Here is a 20890-nt window from a genome sequence, read left to right as displayed (position 1 = left end):
GATTCTATGTTAGCTAGCTGGCTAAGGCTATCCAACACTGGAACTCATGGTAAGCTTTAGGTTTTATTAATTTATTGCCACCGGGGCCCGCCGGTGTAACTGCTAAACCGCTTGCTGTACACTGTACTGCATGATTGTTGTGGGTTTACTAACACGTTAGATCTAGTAGCTATGTTGACTATGATGTTAGCCAATATGGTGAGAACGATGTAGGCTGTGTGTATCGATTAGCGGTTATGGTATGAAGGTTTGGCTTGGAAAGGTCACAGACAGCTGTTGTGTTGTGCGCTGAAGTCCACTAGTGAAGGGAAAAGGAGGAGGGCGTGTAGATGAGAGAAGGAATTATACAACAAGCAAAGTCATAAAGTCAACTGTGTGTGCGGGTGATCAGGGGTGTATTGATTCTGCTGATTCTGTTGAAAAATGTTTCTTAAACGCAAGCAAACAGAACGAAATGGGGATAAATATACCAGTTTGCAACTGTTTGGACTAATGATTACACCCTAGATCAGCTAAATGCAGGCAAGAGTCTGCAAGGCATTATTGAATGTGTTACTGTCTGTCACCTTGATTACTCAAATTTGTCTCTTGAACTGTGCACCTACATTGTAAACTTTCATTCGTAGTCTAGGTTGTAGCAACCTCATGATGGGCATAGGGACATTTTGAGTATCATGTAGTAGCTTGAACCTATCGATGTTACATTGAGTTGGGTGAATGCAATATAAATGACAGTCATCCAGTATGATGTAATAGAAATAAAGTCATGTTCCTAAAAACAAAATTGTCCTCCCTAATCTTAAACGGAACCGACCGCCACTGGTGTGCACCTGCATGCTTGCTTGTGTGTGATGGGGAGAGTGATTTATTTGGGCAGACAGGTTGGGAGCTGGTGAGGAGCTCATTATGGTTCACGTTTCCGGAGAGTAAAGGCTCTGCCTCAGCCTGATAATGGGGTTTCACTCACCCATACACACACTGCAAAATGGGCCAATGTCTGGAATTAGACTTTTTCACACACATATACACACACACACACACACACACTTGCATATTCATCCACATGTGTGTAACTGCCTACAACCACGCTCACATGTCAATATTATTCAAAACAGTAAGAAGACGAACAAATTGAGCATTTCTCTCTCACTACAATGCATTTGCCATATTCTCTCTCCGCTGTTCTGTGCCCAGCATCCATGCTCTTCTGCCTGTGGCTCCCTTATCTCTGATTCTCCCAACTGCCCCCAGATAAGATTCTATGGATTTTCCTCCTTAGGGCTAAACTATGGGTTTTCCTCCTCCAAACACATTAGCTGGGCTGACATTGAACTTGAGCTTTTCCTTTGGATGCTATTCATCAGCGACACATGGCCTAGATATACCACTAGCCAAAGCAACAAGTAGCGACTGTAGCGACTCACTGTTGAAGTTTTCTGAGAATGAATTGGCTTAAATCTGCAAGAGATGTTCATTAGCAAGATACATGTATGTTTTGCATATTGAAATAGCTGTTTGTCACTGCAAAATGTCTGATCATGTGACATTTCTTAAAAGATTGAGAGTTTGCGATCTCAATCCACCTGGCGGCCTTGATTCACATTAAGTCCTTATCTCTTCTGTCCATCTGTTGTGCAAATAGAAAGACACAACGTGCATAGTTTTTGTTGATAACAGTAAGGCATGGCATGCTTTTGAATAGTATGACGGTAGTCTAATTTAATATCATTATTACAAAGAGGTAACAGAGTTCACTCAGAGGTTGCAGATTCCTAATTTTCCCTGAAATCCCCCGGGCTACATAATTCTGTCTGCAAAAAGGGCCCATTTAAATCTGGTGGGCACTCTGCCGAGCTCTCCCAGGATCATGTGTGAGTCCTAAATGTCACCCTATTCCGTATAAATTGCCATTACTGGGGGGAAATATGCTACTGCAGCCTTTGGGCCTCCTTTCCATTTTCCTTAGCACAGATAATGGTCTACAGTTTGTTGGTCATATGTGTTTTTTAGTTGTGCAGTTGTACATAAAAGTTTACACAAAAGTCCAGTTATAGAATACCATCTGGGTTTTCCTCGAGACTTGCCCAGTAAGTAGAGTAGTATTTGGGGCGTAAAGTTTGAATATTCCTGGCCACTTCAGTCCCCTGCTTTTACACAGTAGACAGCAGTTCAGTTTTTATAATGTTTCTGTTGCGGTCCAGTGCAGCTGGGTTTAGTCTTGTAAGCAGAAAAGTATTGGTTCAATAATGATTGACCAAACAGCATCTCTACATATTTTGTGTGCTCTAATTTCTAAATCCCAAACCCTCTAGACAGAATTTTTGAGTTGGTACATTCACGGTGATGACATTTAGCAACAGGCAACAGCCGTTCAACAGCTGTGCAGGACTTACCTGTTATTTGACTCAGTGTTTTGTTTTTGTCTTGGTTTGTCCCTGGTCAACCTTGTATATTTCTGTCTATTGGCTTAATACAATCACAAAAGAAAAACAACAGTATTAAACAACATAAAATAGGAGAGTATGCCATAAATAATGTCATATTTAGTGATGCATTGTATGTAAACAGCCACAACTTCAAATAACTTTTACCATTGTTGGTGTAGTAACCTTTAATTGGTGCACAATTAAAACATTTTATTCCTTTGGTATAATGTGTTTTTGTTCTAAACTTGGTCCTCCTAGATTTATGGAGACTCGACGTGGCAATGTTTCCATTCCTTTCACAGTTTTTTTTTTTCTTATTTTCCCTCACAGGATTATTCCGTTTTTAAATGAGCCATGTGAAATCCCTGGCTCTCTCTCTCTCTCTCTCTCTCTCTCTCTCTCTCTCTCTCTCTCACATCTGACCCTCCTCTGTGATGCCTAATCTTTTCCACTGTCAGACACACTAAGTAAGACCTGGGGCGCAACAGGTTACTAGCAGCCCGTTCAAGGTGATCTGAATGTGAATTATGTGCAAAGCTCATTCTTGAAGTAATCATCGGATGAGGCTAGCGAGTGAAATGTTGTTTGAAGATGTTAAAAACGTTGCAAATTGTTGTAGGTAGGTCAACCTTCCCATCAAGATCAAGGTGTTTTGCAATGCTGCATAAACAGATGCAGTGAGTGAACTCCATGACTTTTCACCTTGGCAGATGATAATGGTATTTCGGTCTTGCAAGTAGCGATATATTGTCGATATATTATAATGCACTTTTAGTGTAAGAGCTGTTTGAAAAGACCGCCTGAAATTTCAGCCTGTTTTGCAGGGATGGAGTTTTGGCCTGCCTGGTGACATCACCAGGTGGCAAATTAGTTAATAGACCAATAAGAGAGTTCTAAACCTCTCTGCCAATAACAGCTAGTTTTCAGTTTTCCCCTCCCCAGTCCTAACAAAATTATTGCTTGAGAAATTGCTCTTGCTAAGAAGCTATTTTTGTTTCTTTTTGACAATTCTAATTTAAAACAATCACAGTAAGGTAATTACCCAGTAATTGTTACCCAAAAAAATATTTGATATTGAGATAAAAACGTCTGCAATGGGCCTTTGAGCAACTAATTTTGCACTGGAAAATTAATTATCTAACAGGTCAGATCCTCTCAACCCTTTTGGTACGCCAACTCTCCTTCTCTTCCCCCAGAGGACCTTGAGCAAAAAGCTAAATGTCTCTCCAGACCGGAAGAATCTGTAACTTTATGATTTGTGTGGATTTTATCATCTCTTTTCTGCTGATTGACTGCCCTTGCTGTGCTCTGTCAGAACGGTCTATAGATACAGTGGGGGAAAAAAGTATTTAGTCAGCCACCAATTGTGCAAGTTCTCCCACTTAAAAAGATGAGAGAGGCCTGTAATTTTCATCATAGGTACACGTCAACTATGACAGACAAAATGAGGAAAAAAAATCCAGAAAATCACATTGTAGGATTTTTAATGAATTGATTTGCAAATTATGGTGGAAAATAATTATTTGGTCAATAACAAAAGTTTCTCAATACTTTGTTATATACCCTTTGTTGGCAATGACACAGGTCAAACGTTTTCTGTAAGTCTTCACAAGGTTTTCACACACTGTTGCTGGTATTTTGGCCCATTGCTCCATGCAGATCTCCTCTAGAGCAGTGATGTTTTGGGGCTGTCGCTGGGCAACACGGACTTTCAACTCCCTCCAAAGATTTTCTATGGGGTTGAGATCTGGAGACTGGCTAGGCCACTCCAGGACCTTGAAATGCTTCTTACGAAGCCACTCCTTCGTTGTGTTTGGGATCATTGTCATGCTGAAAGACCCAGCCACGTTTCATCTTCAATGCCCTTGCTGATGGAAGGAGGTTTTCACTCAAAATCTCACGATACATGGCCCCATTCATTCTTTCCTTTACACGGATCAGTCGTCCTGGTCCCTTTGCAGAAAAACAGCCCCAAAGCATGATGTTTCCACCCCCATGCTTCACAGTAGGTATGGTGTTCTTTGGATGCAACTCAGCATTCTTTGTCCTCCAAACACGACTGAGTTGAGTTTTTACCAAAAAGTTCTATTTTGGTTTCATCTGACCATATGACATTCTCCCAATCCTCTTCTGGATCATCCAAATGCACTCTAGCAAACTTCAGACGGGCCTGGACATGTACTGGCTTAAGCAGGGGGACACGTCTTGCACTGCAGGATTTGAGTCCCTGGCGGCGTAGTGTGTTACTGATGGTAGGCTTTGTTACTTTGGTCCCAGCTCTCTGCAGGTCATTCACTAGGTCCCCCCGTGTGGTTCTGGGATTTTTGCTCACCGTTCTTGTGATCATTTTGACCCCACGGGGTGAGATCTTGCGTGGCGCCCCAGATCGAGGGAGATTATCAGTGGTCTTGTATGTCTTCCATTTCCTAATAATTGCTCCCACAGTTGATTTCTTCAAACCAAGCTGCTTACCTATTGCAGATTCAGTCTTCCCAGCCTGGTGCAGGTCTACAATTTTGTTTCTGGTGTCCTTTGACAGCTCTTTGGTCTTGGCCATAGTGGAGTTTGGAGTGTGACTGTTTGAGGTTGTGGACAGGTGTCTTTTATACTGATAACAAGTTCAAACAGGTGCCATTAATCCAGGTAACGAGTGGAGGACAGAGGAGCCTCTTAAAGAAGAAGTTACAGGTCTGTGAGAGCCAGAAATCTTGCTTGTTTGTAGGTGACCAAATACTTATTTTCCACCATAATTTGCAAATAAATTCATTAAAAATCCTATAATGTGATTTTCTGGATTTTTTTCCTCAATTTGTCTGTCATAGTTGACGTGTACCTATGATGAAAATTACAGGCCTCTCTCATCTTTTTAAGTGGGAGAACTTGCACAATTGGTGGCTGACTAAATACTTTTTTTCCCCACTGTATGTGTTCAGTTCTATCTCTCTCTCTGAAGGCTTTGGGGGTTCAGAGTCTCCTTCACTGTTCTGTTCCAGGCAGTCATGCCTATAGGCAGCCCTGCCACGGCACGAGGCGATCCTACCCCAGGGAAGTTTATGTAATTCTGGGCTTGGCTTAATCTGTAATCCCCCCCTGCCTGCCTCTGAGTAGTTCCAACTCCTTTGGACACAACAGTTGTGGGTGTCTGGCAGATGCATCAGCTTCGTCAAGTTGAGTACACGTCAGTGTGCTGTAAGAGAAAGGTTTCCCTACATTCCCTGAATGCAGGAAAGAGAGAGTTTCCATGGCTCAGTTGAACTAGAATCTTAAATCCTCCAAACTTGAGGCAAACTATTGTAGAAGATATTTTGGCATTATGGTCCACAACCCAGACGTCACAGGAAAGACGTAATATTCTGGTTGTTGTCTGGTTAGATAACCAGATTACAACCACATAAAGACATCTTATTTGTTGCGGGAAAATAACATATTTTTACAACCAGTATACAACCTGACCGAGACGTCATAAGGATGCCAGTTTGCCCCCTAGGAATGCTCTCCTCTGGCATTTGATGTCATTGCAATTGTTGATGTTATTGAAAATGTCCACTCCCTTTGTCCACCAATAGAACAGCACCCTTTGTCGACTATGGATTTACTGGCCTCTGAATTTGCACCAAGGATTCTACAGTACTGCGCTGTACTTATTATTATACCTTATTACCCTGTCCCTCATTCTCCATTTCTTTCCTTCCTGGTGTATATTTTGATGTGCTCTAATGCAGATGTGATGCACTGCACTCTGTGCTTGTATGATGACTCACCTAATGGGTCCAGTGTGGCTATGAAGGAGAGGAGAGAGCTGATGTATGTTCAGGTTTCTCAAAGAGTCACAAGGAGGTTTCACATTAGACCATTTCACCCTTGAAACACTGCAGCCATGTGCCAGCGCAATGATCATGAGTAATACCGTGATACTGTGGTGATGTACACAATTTTCGGGGACCCTTTTGGCTTTTTAGCGCTGTCAGAATTACTGGCTGAATTTTTTTTTTTTTTACTCTGCATAATCTCTTTAACTGTACCTGGCTGTTATCCTTCTATTATATACTTGGATTCTAATTATCTTTCCAGCAGTTCAGATTCGCAACATTTTGTACAGTTCTGGAAAATCAGTGGACAGTTATTGCCCATGGCTTCTATGAAGAAGAAACAAACATCACAATGCGTCTTGATCCCATAGAATTAGAATGACTAACTTACTGTTCTTGTCATTCTAATTCGTGGTCTATCTATGGCTCTGGTCTCTTTCTCAGTCTTCTGCGGCTCTATAAGGATTAATTATTACTTGAGACGTGTCTCCTTCCTCTCTCGCTTAAGAACACGACCTGACGTGCAGCCGTTTCACGCTTCGCATCACAGATGAAAAGAGAGCAATCATGGAATAATTACTTGCCGAAATTGTTCTGTGTTTAATATGGATAGTGAGTTAAACAAATTGAATGGAAAAATGCCATTAGACTATAAAACCTGGGAACCAAGCAGTAAATGAACACAGAAGATAATCAAACATTTTTCCTAATTTGAACCAGGTTTTCAGCTAGACAGGGTTGGGTTCAAAGATTATGCGCTGGGGTCCTCAGCGTTTTTGTATAATAGTCTTGAATTAAATGAAATGGTATTTGTCACATGCTTCATAAACAACAGGTGTAGACTAACAGTGAAATGCTTACTTGTGGAGGTTGAATTAACTTAAACTAGTTTGAGATTCTTAATTACAGTCCTGTTCTCTCTTTTAGCTAATTTCATGAGCAATTTAAACGTTACGTATCCCTGTGTTTATATATTGTTGAAATCCACTCCATATACAGCTGGATGTGTCATGGTAAAGTCCAATGAGTAGCTCATAACAAGAATGACACATCACCATCTTTGTCCATTTCTTGCTGAACAGTCAGGGTAGGTTATATCACTCAAGATTGCTTCATTATTATCTTCAACTGTGTTTCAAACAAGCACTTTGTTGTTCACCTCTATCTAAATTATGTATCCGCCATTTAAGTGGACAGGAAAGACGTGACTGGAATAAAAACACTGAAATTAGCCTCCTGAATGACTCATTGCTTCTCCCCCCATCAACAGTTTATCTGACGGTGAATCACCTATCTTTAACTCCCACAGCTGCTGGGCTTGATAAAGTATTTCCCAAGGCCTTATTGGCTTAATCTGTGTCTGCCGAGGCATCATTGGCTGGGTCTATCTGTCAGAGTGTGTCATTGGCTAAATCTGTCTGTCAATCAGTAAAGAAGGGTCTGGGCACCCTAAGGCTAAGGGTATTTGCTACCAAGGAGATAGGTCTAGATAAACTGAGGAGGGACAGCAAGCTCTGCTATCTTCTAGGCACCAGCCACACAGAGTGATGAAATGCACAAACCTCCCCATGCATCTGTTTATCCTTCAAAAGTTCAACTAATTTCAAGTTTTGACACTTCAAGTTTCCTCTGTCCTCCATCAACATATGGGCCCCGTAGAAAAAAACATTGACATTTTTGGCTTGACAATGACAGCAATGGAGTTGGCAAGAGCACAAAAAGATGTGGGAGTGGGCTAGTACTCAATAAGTTGTTCTAACACTTCAATATACTATAGTAATATGTACAGCTGTGATGGTGGAACCCTCAGCCTGCCTGGGCTTGGCTATGTGTCTTTCAGTTGAAGGTTATTCAGATGGACGCCATATTCTGGGGCTGGGTTGGTCTGTGATGTGCTGACAGCTTTGATGACAGCTTTAACACTCAGAGAAGCTAGTGTTGTTGAGAATACAGCTGCTCTTCGGCTACCCACAGGACACATTCTGTCCACAGCTACCCACTATTGTTGTACTTCGTAATAATATTAATAATAATAATAATAATATAGATCTGGTTTACATCTAGATAACAAACATTTCTCCATACTTTTGGGTTGTTTTTCAGTTGTTTGAGTAAATTACTTATTTTTGATTGCTACATTGCCAAAATACTTAGCATTTAAGATTAGTGCTGCATTTTTTCCCTTTCTTCTAGGAAGGATAGAATAAAATACAAGAGCACCAAATCAGTAAATACTTGAGCTTGAACTTGAGTTATGTACTTAAACAAAAGCAACAAGGGGATAGAATGGAGACATTTGATTGTGGACATTTCCACTTTTTACAAGGCATTTTTAAGATAAGGGTTTTGGATAGAACAACACTACATTAAATGAAATAACCTGGGTATAAAAAGCCCCTCTGCAGTCTGGTGGGGCAGATCAGTAATGAGAGGAGCGTGATGAGGACAAGGCCTATTTTTATGGCCTGATGGATAGCCCTTGAAGAGGACATCACATTTCCATGATGGATGAGGCAGACGAATGATGGAGTATGACACGCAAGGCCCCAACAAAATGCGACTAGAGCAACACTTATAATAACTTGTCAACAGACTTAATTTGCATTGTATGAATTCCCCCCTGTGTTCACCATTGCTCACTTCAGCTATTAGAATAATGAGTAATGGTACACAGCCAAAGCAGTTTCACGAACCCTCAGAATACCTAAATGTTGTTTGGGCCCTCAATTTCAGAGACGGAAAACAGATATACTTGATTACAGCAAACAACCGCTAATCTTCACCACTGAAATGTGTTATACAGAAGCTTAAAGTGATTCAAACAAATATGGCTGTGAAACCACACAACAAATATGGTTTCATGCACATTTATTGGAAAATATGTTTTAACATGATGTATCCAACTAGCACATTTAGTTCCTTGGAAATTGTGGAAGCGTACGTTTTTAGTTTCCCATTGGTTCTGGGAACGAAGCCATACGTTTCCTGACCGGTAAAACTGAACGTTTTTTTTTTTAGTTTTGAGGACTGAAGTGAACATTTTGCCTGTTTTGGGCAAAGGTTCTGAGTCCTTTTTACTATGGTTCCCTTGAGGTTTTATCAATGTTCTGAGAACGGAAATTATCGTTTTTTTGAAGGTAATTAAATAACTTTCCAAGAACATGTTTCAATAAGACTTTTAATAGCACTGCTAGCATGCCATGTTTTTTTACTCACACAAAGCTGTTCATTTTAGTCTATTCAAACAGACCCCATTTCAAAGGAAACAAGCACTCATTAAGATCACACTTAATTAATAAAATAGAGCAGGGCTCTCCAACCCTGTTGCTGGAACGCTACCGTCCTGTAGGTTTTCACTTCAACTATAACGACACAGGATGAGACCCAGATGCAGACACAGGAGGCAGATGGTTAGAGTCTATGATATTTATTAAAATACAAGGGGCAGGCAGGAGGCTGGTCGAGGACAGGCAGAAGTTCGTAAAACAGGTCTGAGTCCGAAAGGTACAGGGCGGCAGGCAGGCTCGATGTCAGGGCAGGCTGAATGGTATGGCAGGCGGACTCAGTGTCAGGGCAGACAGAAAAGGTAATAACTGGGAGAACTAGAAAATAGGGACTAGGGTGCAGAACAACAAGCTGGTAGGCTTGACAAGACAAACAGGCAGACAGAAAACACTGGTATAAATACATAGGGGATAATGGGAACAAATGGGAGACACCTGGTGGGGGGGTGGAGACAAGACAGGTGAAACAGATCAGGGTGTGACGCCAACCCTAATTTAGCCCACCTGATTCTAATTATTAGCTGGTTGATAAGCTGAATCAGGTTAGTTACAACTGGGGTTGGAGCAAAAACTTACAAGAGGGTAACTCTCCAAGAACAGGGTTGGAGTGCCCTGAGATAGAGGATATAGAGTTTTGTTGATGCTGAGAAACAATGTATATGTTTTTAAATAACATTCTTAGAACGTTCTCTAAATGTTACTAAAGTTTTTATGGAAAGTTTTCTTAACGTTCTCTGAAAACAATTAGAGAACATGACTTTGAATAGAACCACAAGAACCTGTAGGAAACGTTATGCTGAAGTACTAAAATTCCCACAGAATAACTTTGTTTCTTAACGTTCTCTGAACTATTTCAGAACATTCCCAGTGTCAAACCCGTTGGAGAATGTTCCTAGAACATTACCAACATTGACATTAAATGTAACCTTGTTTGAACTTTTAGGAAACATTCTGTTAACTTAAAGTAATGAAATAGTAATAAAATATAGTTTTTTTGTCAAGTTCCTTAAACGTGCGTAGAATGTTCCAAAGCCAAGCAACTATCCTGCACCATTCCCAGAAAGTTGTGGCAAGGTTGTATACAAAATAACCAAAGGACAACCAATCTCACAAAGCTCGCCAAACTCTAAGAAGCATATGGTTATGTTATGTGCTATCTGGGTATTTCTTCCCTTTTCATAGTTGTCATGTTTCCTAATCTGCTGAAACAGGAAGAGAGAGTGAATGGGGAAGAGAGAGGGAAAGAGTGTGAGAGAGATAAAGAGAGAGAAAGGGAGATCAATGAGAGAGAGAAAGTGTGTGTGAGAGAGAGGACCTTAAGGCAACAGAACCCTTTTTGATTAGGAAGAATTAAAATCCTTATTTTTGTCTATCAATCATGTCTGTAATGGTGTCAGAGGCAGTTAAGACTATTATCCTGCTGGCCTTATTACAACAGTTACTAATCTAATGTAGGTCTGCCTTTAGAGCAAGACGGCCTAGACCTGGGAGACTCTTTAAAATGTGTCATTCTACCTAAACCCTCTTCTCTCCCCACACTTTGTTTTAAGATGTGACATTTGAATAATATTACAATTAGAGGGAATACTTTGCAGTATAAATCCTAATCGTCATGGCTTACTGGTGTAATGTATGTAATAAGGACTATTGCGTCCTCTGGTTAGTCAGAAGAGCTTTAGCATCTTAGCAGAACTGAGGGGATGCCAAGTGTCTCCCTTTCAGTTTACTGGCTAATGCAAGGCTGTGTGTGTGTGTGTGTGTGTGTGTGTGTGTGTGTGTGTGTGTGCGCGTGTGCCTGCGTGCGAGCAACCACGTGTACACATACATGTGTAATGTATGATTATGTCTGTGCGCAGGTGAGTGTCTGTGCGTGTGAGAACTTCAATGTGTACACTATGTGCTGTGCCTTCAACATCAGCTGATCAAAATGCTCCATTGTCCGTAAATGCTATAACTTAGGCCTACACCTCTCACAGTGTTTGATCTGACTGCTATCTCCCTCCCCCTGTAGGCCATGGTGTGTGTCACTGTGGGAAGTGTGAGTGTGATGAGGACTGGTTCGGGGAGGCCTGCCAGTACCAGGAAGACTGTAACCTGACCAACAAGAAGAGCAAGAAGCTGTGCAGAAACCCACAGGGAGTAGTGTGCTCCAACGCAGGTATACTGTACTATGCCGTCACACCTTAACCTCTTTTATATTGACACAGGTATCTCACCTTTCTCTTTCTCGCTAACAAAGGTATGACACATGCATGATTATCTTTGTGTTGTCTCTGTAATTCACTCTCTCTTATGTAAGCACAGGTACACAACTAAAATTACACAGACACAGGTGAAACAGCTGTGGCTTTGTCCCTAATGGCACCCTATTCACTATATAGTGCACTACTTTTGAGCCGAGCTCTATGGGCATGCATGCACATCTGAAGGCACAAGCATATTTTTTCAGACTGACCATACCCACCTGTGGATAACCCTAATGATCTTGCCTGTGACCGTGTGTGTGTCTGTGTGTCTGTGTTTTTGTGAATACGTGTGTGGCCTGATTGCAAGACTGATCAGCATGTGTGAATGCAAATCCGGTCACAGCATGCTGTCACTCTGCCTTACGGCCCTAAAGCACATGCACACACAAACACTGCACAGGCTTCCCAGCCTGAGGCCCCAACACACATGTGGAGACACACAACCCCTCCTAAAGCACATCTGCAAAACCAGCTGTGTACTCACCCCCTAATGTGCATCACATCAAGACAGACAGACAGATGAGACACACACACACACCACAGACACACACACACACACAGATGTTTGTGTCTCTGACAGGCTCCTGTCACTGCGGCAGCTGCATGTGTCACAACCCCGATGGCAGGGGTCTGGTGACAGGACGTTTCTGTGAGTGTGACGACAGCGAATGTCTGGACGAGGACACCGGAGAGGTGTGTGGAGGTACGCCCCTGAGCCTGTATGTGGTGTGTGCGTGTAGGTAGCCACTAGAATATGTCCTCGAACATCAAAACATGCCATTGTTTTCACTGAGACAGACTGTGTTATCATCAAATTGTTTTCTCTGACCTGGTTTTGAATATCATTTAAACAAATCGCTGTACTGTTATAGACCTAATGCAGGATTTGGGAATGTTGTATTTGATGGAAACTGTCTCCAATATTGGCTGGGGTAAGCTCTCTTACTCCCACCCTGGTGGTGTTACTCTAGCTGGGATTCAGTCAATTGCAGAAAGTGGCTTAACATTGCACGTTCAGAAGAAGCAGCATCTTCCCTATATAGAGGGAGTTGACACTAGATTTTGGAACTGGCAGTCCTGTGGTGTCACCCGTTTAGTTCTGAAAAGTAATCCAATCCACGCAACCAGGAGCAAGTGTCAACTCCCTCCATCTGGGACATGCTGTGCCTGTGCAAATCAAACACACTTATTTTTTTCAAAGTGGAATTCCATATTCCTTTCAGACAGGTTAGAAATAGAGGGGGAGACAATGTCCAAAGGGTAGACACAGGGATTGAACGACAGTCTCCGGTGGGAGACCACAGGCTTTGCAAAATCAAATGCATTTCTGACAGTGCAATCTGTAAAGCTTAATTTGTGAAAAGGTTAACAGGAAGTTAATTGAAGATTGACCTAATGCTGTCTGAATCACTTTGTGGTGTTAGTATACTTATCCTAACGGTTCCTGAAGTTTTGGGATCCACTGGTTGTCAACTTTAATTAACCATTTGCTAATTTAATTTGGAATAAATCACATTATGTTCTCTCCCCATCAGTCCTTTGTGAGAGACAAAGTCATTAAATTGTTTCAGGGGATTCAAAGCACAGAGCTTGACAGTGACTGCATCCCAAATGGCACCCAATTCATTATTTATTTATATTTATAGGTAATATGGTGCCTTTTGGGACGCACCCTGTGTCTGTAATAACTGTAATTAAAGGTGTACCTAATCACCAGAATATACAGAAATATAAAAGTACTTCACCCCTTGACTTGTTTCACATTTTGTTGTGTTACAGTCTGAATTTGATTAAATTTATATTTTTGTCACTGGCCTACACACAATACCCCATAATGTCAAAACGGAAATCAGTTTTTCGAAATTTTTACAAAGTTAATTAAAAATGAAAAGCTGAAATGTCTTGAGTCAGTAAGTATTCAACCCCTTTGTTATGGCAAGCCTAAATAAGTTCAGGAGTAAAACTGCTTAACAAGTTACAAATACGTTGCATGGACTCACTCTGTGTGCAATAATAGTGTTTAACATAATTTTTGAATGACTACCTCATCTCTGTACCCCACACATACAATTATCTGTAAGGTCCCTCAGTCGAGCAGTGAATTTGAAACACAGATTCAACCACAAAGACCAGGGAGGTTTTCCATTGCCTCGCAAAGAAGGTCACTTATTGGTAGATGGCTAAAAATAAAAAAAGCAGACACTGAATATCCCTTTGAGCATGGTGAAGTTATTAATTACACTTTGGATGGTGTATCAATACACCCATTCACTGCAAAGATACAGGCGTCCTTCCTAACTCAGTTGCTGGAGAGGAAGGAAACCGCTCAGGGATTTCACCATGAGGCCAATGGTGACTTTATAATACTTACCGAGTTTAATGATTGTGATAGGAGAAAACTGAGGATGGATCAACAACATTGTACCACTCTCCATATTTTCAAGCACAGTGGTGGCTGGATCATGTTATGGGTCCATAGCCGTGGGAAGATGTTTGGGGGTCTGGGTGCTGCGTTTTTTTTGTTGCCTGCACTAAAGAGGGCTATATCGGTCTGCTAATACCGGACTGGTAAAGGCACGGTACACTACTTTGGTGAGAAGATTTTTTGGGGACAGAGCGTGAAGAATTTTGAAAACAATAATAGGCAAATGTTGTACAATCCAGGTGTGGAAAGCTCTTAGAGACTTACCCAGAAATATTCACAGCTGTAATCGCTGCCAAAGGTAGACTCAGGGGTGTGAATACTTATGTAAATGAGATACAGTATGTCTGTATTTCATTTTCAATACATTTGCAAACATTTCAAAAAACTTTTTCACTTTGTCATTATCGGGTACTGTCTAGATGGGTGAGAAAAAAATAAATATTTAATCCATTTTGAATTTATGAATATGAATACTTTCTGAAGGCACTGTAAAAGGGGACAACTTTCATTCCTTTATGTGGCTGTAAAAGTACCTTGTGTAATTATCCTCTGGGAGAAACCTACGTTGACAGAAATGTTGATTCGTTAACACTTTATAATAGTCCAGTAATAAACCGTTTATAAGGCATATATATATATATATATATATATATATATATATATATATATATATATATATATTGTAACAGGTTTGTTGTTGTATGCTATGTAAATGTGAAGACGTTTGTTCATCTCTGTGTGACTGTTGTATTCTGTTCTGCTTCCAGGCCACGGCCAGTGTTACTGTGGCAACTGTTACTGTGCGGCCGGTTGGCATGGAGACAAATGTGAATTACAGTGTGACATCAGCCCGTGGGAGAGCAAGCGGAGATGCACGTCTCCGGATGGCAAGATCTGCAGCAACAGAGGTCGGTCTTTGAGAGAGAGAGAGAGAGAGAGAGAGAGAGAGAGAGAGAGAGAGAGAGAGAGAGAGAGAGAGAGAGAGAGAGAGAGAGAGAGAGAGAGAGAGAGAGAGAGAGAGAGAGAGAGAGAGAGAGAGAGAAGATGCAGAAATAACATCTACAGTTGATTTACCCTACTAGAAACCTACAGTTTCCCTCAGTCCAGTGTGTGTGTGTATGTTACTTTCCTATTTCATTTACTTACTTCAGTATAAAGCTTCATTCTAAACTGACGTAGAAACAAGCCCTTAGTAATAGAAACATATACATTGATATAGTGGGGCCTTTTCAAGATGCCACACAATCATCGTCAGAAAGGGATCAAGGTAAATAAGTGCTCAAATCAGGTGCTCGCCTGATCGCTGCATCCTTATTCCAAAGAATAAGTGATATTTATAACAGTGAAAAATCACCTCTGTGTCACGGTTTCGGCCGAGGCTGCCTCTCTCCCTTGTTCGGGCAGGCTTCGGTGTTCGTTGTCTCCGGAATACTAGCTGCCACCGTTGTATGTTTCATGTTCGTTTGCTTTTGTCTGTTTGTTGTGACACCTGTTCTCGTTTAGCGTAATTAGTGTCCTATAAGTTTCTCGTTGTGTTTGTCTAGTGTTGTGTGTTATTGATTTTGGTCTGTCGTGTGTTGGGCTTATTTTCGCTATTTCGCTCGGTTGAGCTTTCCTCCACTGCGTTGGAGTGTTACGCACCTGTTAGTGCGCTTTTTGTTTATTCGCCTTCGTGCGTAATTTTTGCCTTCGGGCAAGTCGTGTCATATTTTCCTGTTTGGAGATTGACTAAAGTCTGTTGGACTATCCTTCGGTGTTCTGCGTTTGATTCCACCACTACACCCACCTACAGCACGCGTGACACTCTGTTATCATCCCCCTCTAGTATTATATCTCATCTCCCGTGCTCACTCAGTGATTTGATTGACAACTCACTGTGGATGTCTCCATATCATTTCAACTTACTGCCAAACCCCTCTTTTCATCTAAATGACCTTGTTTGTTCATTGGTTCTAATAATATGCCCCAAATTGGCAGACTTTGGACATTCAGAAATATCGCTGGGCTAAATGTGAACATTCATAAAATAAATGGATGCATGTACAAAATGATTTGATCCTGATGATTTTATTGAAATTCAGATCAATGAAAACATGTGCACCTACCATGGTTCTTAAAGAAAAAGGGTTATAGGAATGCTACATACAGTGGGGAGAACAAGTATTTGATACACTGCCGATTTTGCAGGTTTTCCTACTTACAAAGCATGTAGAGGTCTGTAATTTTTATCATAGGTACACTTCAACTGTGAGAGACGGAATCTAAAACAAAAATCCAGAAAATCACATTGTACAGACCTTCTCCAGATCCTTCAGGTTTCGGGGCTGTCACTGGGCAATACGGACTTTCAGCTCCCTCCAAAGATTTTCTATTGGGTTCAGGTCTGGAGACTGGCTAGGCCACTCCAGGACCTTGAGATGCTTCTTACGGAGCCACACCTTAGTTGCCCTGGCTGTGTGTTTCGGGTCGTTGTCATGCTGGAAGACCCAGCCACGACCCATCTTCAATGCTCTTACTGAGGGAAGGAGGTTGTTGGCCAAGATCTCGCGATACATGGCCCCATCCATGCTCCCCTCAATACGGTGCAGTCGTCCTGTCCCCTTTGCAGAAAAGCATCCCCAAAGAATGATGTTTCCACCTCCATGCTTCACAGTTGGGATGGTGTTCTTGGGGTTGTACTCATCCTTTTTCTTCCTCCAAACACGGCGAGTGGAGTTTAGACCAAAAAGCTCTGTTTTTGTCTCATCAGACCAGATGACCTTCTCCCATTCCTCCTCTGGATCATCCAGATGGTCATTGGCAAACTTCAGACGGGGCTGGACATGCGCTGGCTTGAGCAGGGGGACCTTGCGTGCGCTGCAGGATTTTAATCCATGATGGCGTAGTGTGTTACTAATGGTTTTCTTTGAGACTGTGGTCCCAGCTCTCTTCAGGTCATTGACCAGGTCCTGCCGTGTAATTCTGGGCTGATCACTCACCTTCCTCATGATCATTGATGCCCCATGAGGTGAGATCTTGCATGGAGACCCAGACCGAGGGTGATTGACCGTCATCTTGAACTTCTTCAATTTTCTAATAATTGCGCTTCTCACCAAGCTGCTTGCCTATTGTCCTGTAGCCCATCCCAGCCTTGTGCAGGTCTACAATTGTATCCCTGATGTCCTTACACAGCTCTCTGGTCTTGGCCATTGTGGAGAGGTTGGAGTCTGTTTGATTGAGTGTGTCTTTCATACAGGTAACAAGGTGTCTTTCATACAGGTAACAAGTTCAAACAGGTGCAGTAATACAGGTAATGAGTGGAGAACTGGAGGGCTTCTTAAAGAAAAACTAACAGGTCTGTGAGAGCCGGAATTCTTACTGGTTGGTAGGTGATCAAATACTTACAGTGGGGAAAAAAAGTATTTAGTCAGCCACCAATTGTGCAAGTTCTCCCACTTAAAAAGATGAGAGAGGCCTGTAATTTTCATCATAGGTACACGTCAACTATGACAGACAAAATGAGAAAAAAAATCCAGAAAATCACATTGTAGGATTTTTTATGAATTTATTTGCAAATTATGGTGGAAAATAAGTATTTGGTCAATAACAAAAGTTTCTCAATACTTTGTTATATACCCTTTGTTGGAAATGACACAGGTCAAACGTTTTCTGTAAGTCTTCACAAGGTTTTCACACACTGTTGCTGGTATTTTGGCCCATTCCTCCATGCAGATCTCCTCTAGAGCAGTGATGTTTTGGGGCTGTCGCTGGGCAACACAGACTTTCAACTCCCTCCAAAGATTTTCTATGGGGTTGAGATCTGGAGACTGGCTAGGCCACTCCAGGACCTTGAATGCTTCTTACGAAGCCACTCCTTCGTTGCCCGGGCGGTGTGTTTGGGATCTTTGTCATGCTGAAAGACCCAGCCACGTTTCATCTTCAATGCCCTTGCTGATGGAAGGAGGTTTTCACTCAAAATCTCACGATACATGGCCCCATTCATTCTTTCCTTTACACGGATCAGTCGTCCTGGTCCCTTTGCAGAAAAACAGCCCCAAAGCATGATGTTTCCACCCCCATGCTTCACAGTAGGTATGGTGTTCTTTGGATGCAACTCAGCATTCTTTGTCCTCCAAACACAACGAGTTGAGTTTTTACCAAAAAGTTATATTTTGGTTTCATCTGACCATATGACATTCTCCCAATCCTCTTCTGGATCATCCAAATGCACTCTAGCAAACTTCAGACGGGCCTGGACATGTACTGGGGGACACGTCTGGCACTGAAGGATTTCAGTCCCTGGCGGTGTAGTGTGTTACTGATGGTAGCCTTTGTTACTTTGGTCCCAGCTCTCTGCAGGTCATTCACTAGGTCCCCCCGTGTGGTTCTGGGATTTTTGCTCACCTTTCTTGTGATCATTTTGACCCCACAGGGTGAGATCTTGCGTGGAGCCCCAGATCGAGGGAGATTATCAGTGGTCTTGTATGTCTTCCATTTCCTAATAATTGCTCCCACAGTTGATTTCTTCAAACCAAGCTGCTTACCTATTGCAGATTCAGTCTTCCCAGCCTGGTGCAGGTCTACAATTTTGTTTCTGGTGTCCTTTGACAGCTCTTTGGTCTTGGACATAGTGGAGTTTGGAGTGTGACTGTTTGAGGTTGTGGACAGGTGTCTTTTATACTGATAACAAGTTCAAACAGGTGCCATTAATACAGGTAACGAGTGGAGGACAGAGGAGCCTCTTAAAGAAGAAGTTACAGGTCTGTGAGAGCCAGAAATCTTGCTTGTTTGTAGGTGACCAAATACTTATTTTCCACCATAATTTGCAAATAAATTCATAAAAAATCCTACAATGTGACTTTCTGGATTTTTTTTCCTAAATTTGTCTGTCATAGTTGACGTGTACCTATGATGAAAATTACAGGCCTCTCTCATCTTTTTAAGTGGGAGAACATGCACAATTGGTGGCTGACTAAATACTTTTTTTCCCCACTGTATGTCATGCAATAAAATGCAAATGAATTACTTAAAAATCATACAATGTGATTTTCTGGATTTTTGTTTTAGATTCTGTCTCTCACAGTTGAAGTGTACCTATGATAAAAATTACAGACCTCTACATGCTTTGTAAGTAGGAAAACCTGCAAAATCGGCAGTGTATCAAATACTTGTTCTCCCCACTGTAGCTTCTCTTGGTGGGAGTAAGATAAAGATGGTATTCTTTGAAAGCAATGTAAAAAATTAAAAATAATAATAAACATCCAAGAGGCAAACACTTAAAATCTTTCCTGGATAACTATGTACTGTATAAGCCCATAATAAAGTCATTTTATAAATAAAACACTGATATACACTGAGTATACCAAATATTAGGAACACATTCGTAATATTGAGTTGCCCCCCCCCCCCTTTTTCCCTCAGAACAGCCTCAATTTGTCGGGGCATAGACTCTAAAAGGAATCGAAAGCGTTCCACAGGGATGCTGGTCCATGTTGACGCCAATGATTCCCACAGTTGTGTAAAGTTGTCTGGATGTCTTTTGCGTGGTGGACCATTCTTGATACACAGAGGAAACGGTTGAGTGTGAAAGTCCCAGCAGCGTTGCAGTTCTTGACACAAACCGATGCGCCTGGCACCTACTACCATACCCCGTTCTAAGGCACTTACATTTTGTGTCTTACCCATTCACCCTCTGAATGGCACACATACACAATCCATGTCTCAATTGTCTCAAGGCTTTAAAATCCTTCTTTAACCTGTCTCCTCCCCTTCATCTACACTGATTGAAGTGGATTTAACAAGTGACATCAATAAGGGATCATAGCTTTCACCTGGATTCACCTGGTCAGTCTGACATGGAAGGAGCAGGTGTTCTTAATGTTTATATCTCAGAGATATACAGGTCCAGGTGCAAATGTCAGGACTCTTGGTTTGTATTAATGTTTTTAGAACAGTGACATTGTTAGTGGCATGAAACAGCATGGCTCTACAGCAAGGAAAGCCTGAGCTCCAGGGTTCCCAGTAGAGGGAGGAGATCCAGGGCCAGAGGCCAAATCTGCCATGTGTCTGCCCCTGTCAAGAGGCCTGCCAACTGACCTGGCTCCCCCAGGGCTCCCCCTGTCCTGTCCTGTCGTGCCTGATAAGAGAAAATGGGATTTCCACTGGCAGCTGCTCAACCGGCACCCTGGCTTAGACTCATCAGAGGGAAAATAATGAAAGAGAGAGATGGAGGTATGTGAGGTAGGAAATTAGAAGAGAGTGGGAAGGAGGATAGAGAAAGGGCATAGGAGGAGATGGAGAGAAAAAGGGAAATTGAAAAATAGTAAAGTGGACCACGGTTGTTCCACTATCACAGATTACCTCCACACCTGACCATGCTTGACCATACATATGCCTATACTGTACTTAATGTTATTCTCCTCCCCCTGCCTGTGATCCTGCTTCCTGACATTGATCATTCTCGTGGCCCTAGGCTCCTGCCATTGCCTTTTGCTGTGCCCCTACCTAGGCTCCTGCCTTTGCTTCTGTCATTGCCCCTGCTATTGCCCATTGCCGTGCCCCTACAGGCTCCTGCAAATTTACCCTGCCGTTGCCCATTGCCTTACCCATACGTAGGCTCCTGCCATTGTCCCTTGCTATGCCCACTAAGGCTACTGCCATACTCCTGCCCAAACCCAGTCCCTCCTATCTTTTTATAGCTGTGGGCTTTTCTTGTCAATAG

General features: G+C 42.0%; 1 protein-coding gene across 1 annotated transcript in view; it reads left to right on the top strand.

The window, feature by feature from the left end:
• Nucleotides 1–20890, top strand: part of itgbl1 (integrin, beta-like 1) — a 161805-nt gene that overhangs the window by 18936 nt on the left and 121979 nt on the right. Inside the window, exons 3-5 of the mRNA XM_041863619.2 lie at nucleotides 11531–11677; nucleotides 12346–12468; nucleotides 14958–15098. Coding sequence (XP_041719553.1) covers nucleotides 11531–11677; nucleotides 12346–12468; nucleotides 14958–15098 — 411 coding nt within the window. The remainder of the gene's footprint in view (nucleotides 1–11530; nucleotides 11678–12345; nucleotides 12469–14957; nucleotides 15099–20890) is intronic.

The sequence above is a fragment of the Coregonus clupeaformis genome, chromosome 40 (assembly GCF_020615455.1).
Source record: "Coregonus clupeaformis isolate EN_2021a chromosome 40, ASM2061545v1, whole genome shotgun sequence".
NCBI lineage: Eukaryota > Metazoa > Chordata > Actinopteri > Salmoniformes > Salmonidae > Coregonus > Coregonus clupeaformis.
The sequence above is the reverse complement of the archived record's forward strand: the minus strand, read 5'-3'. Positions and strand labels throughout refer to the sequence as shown.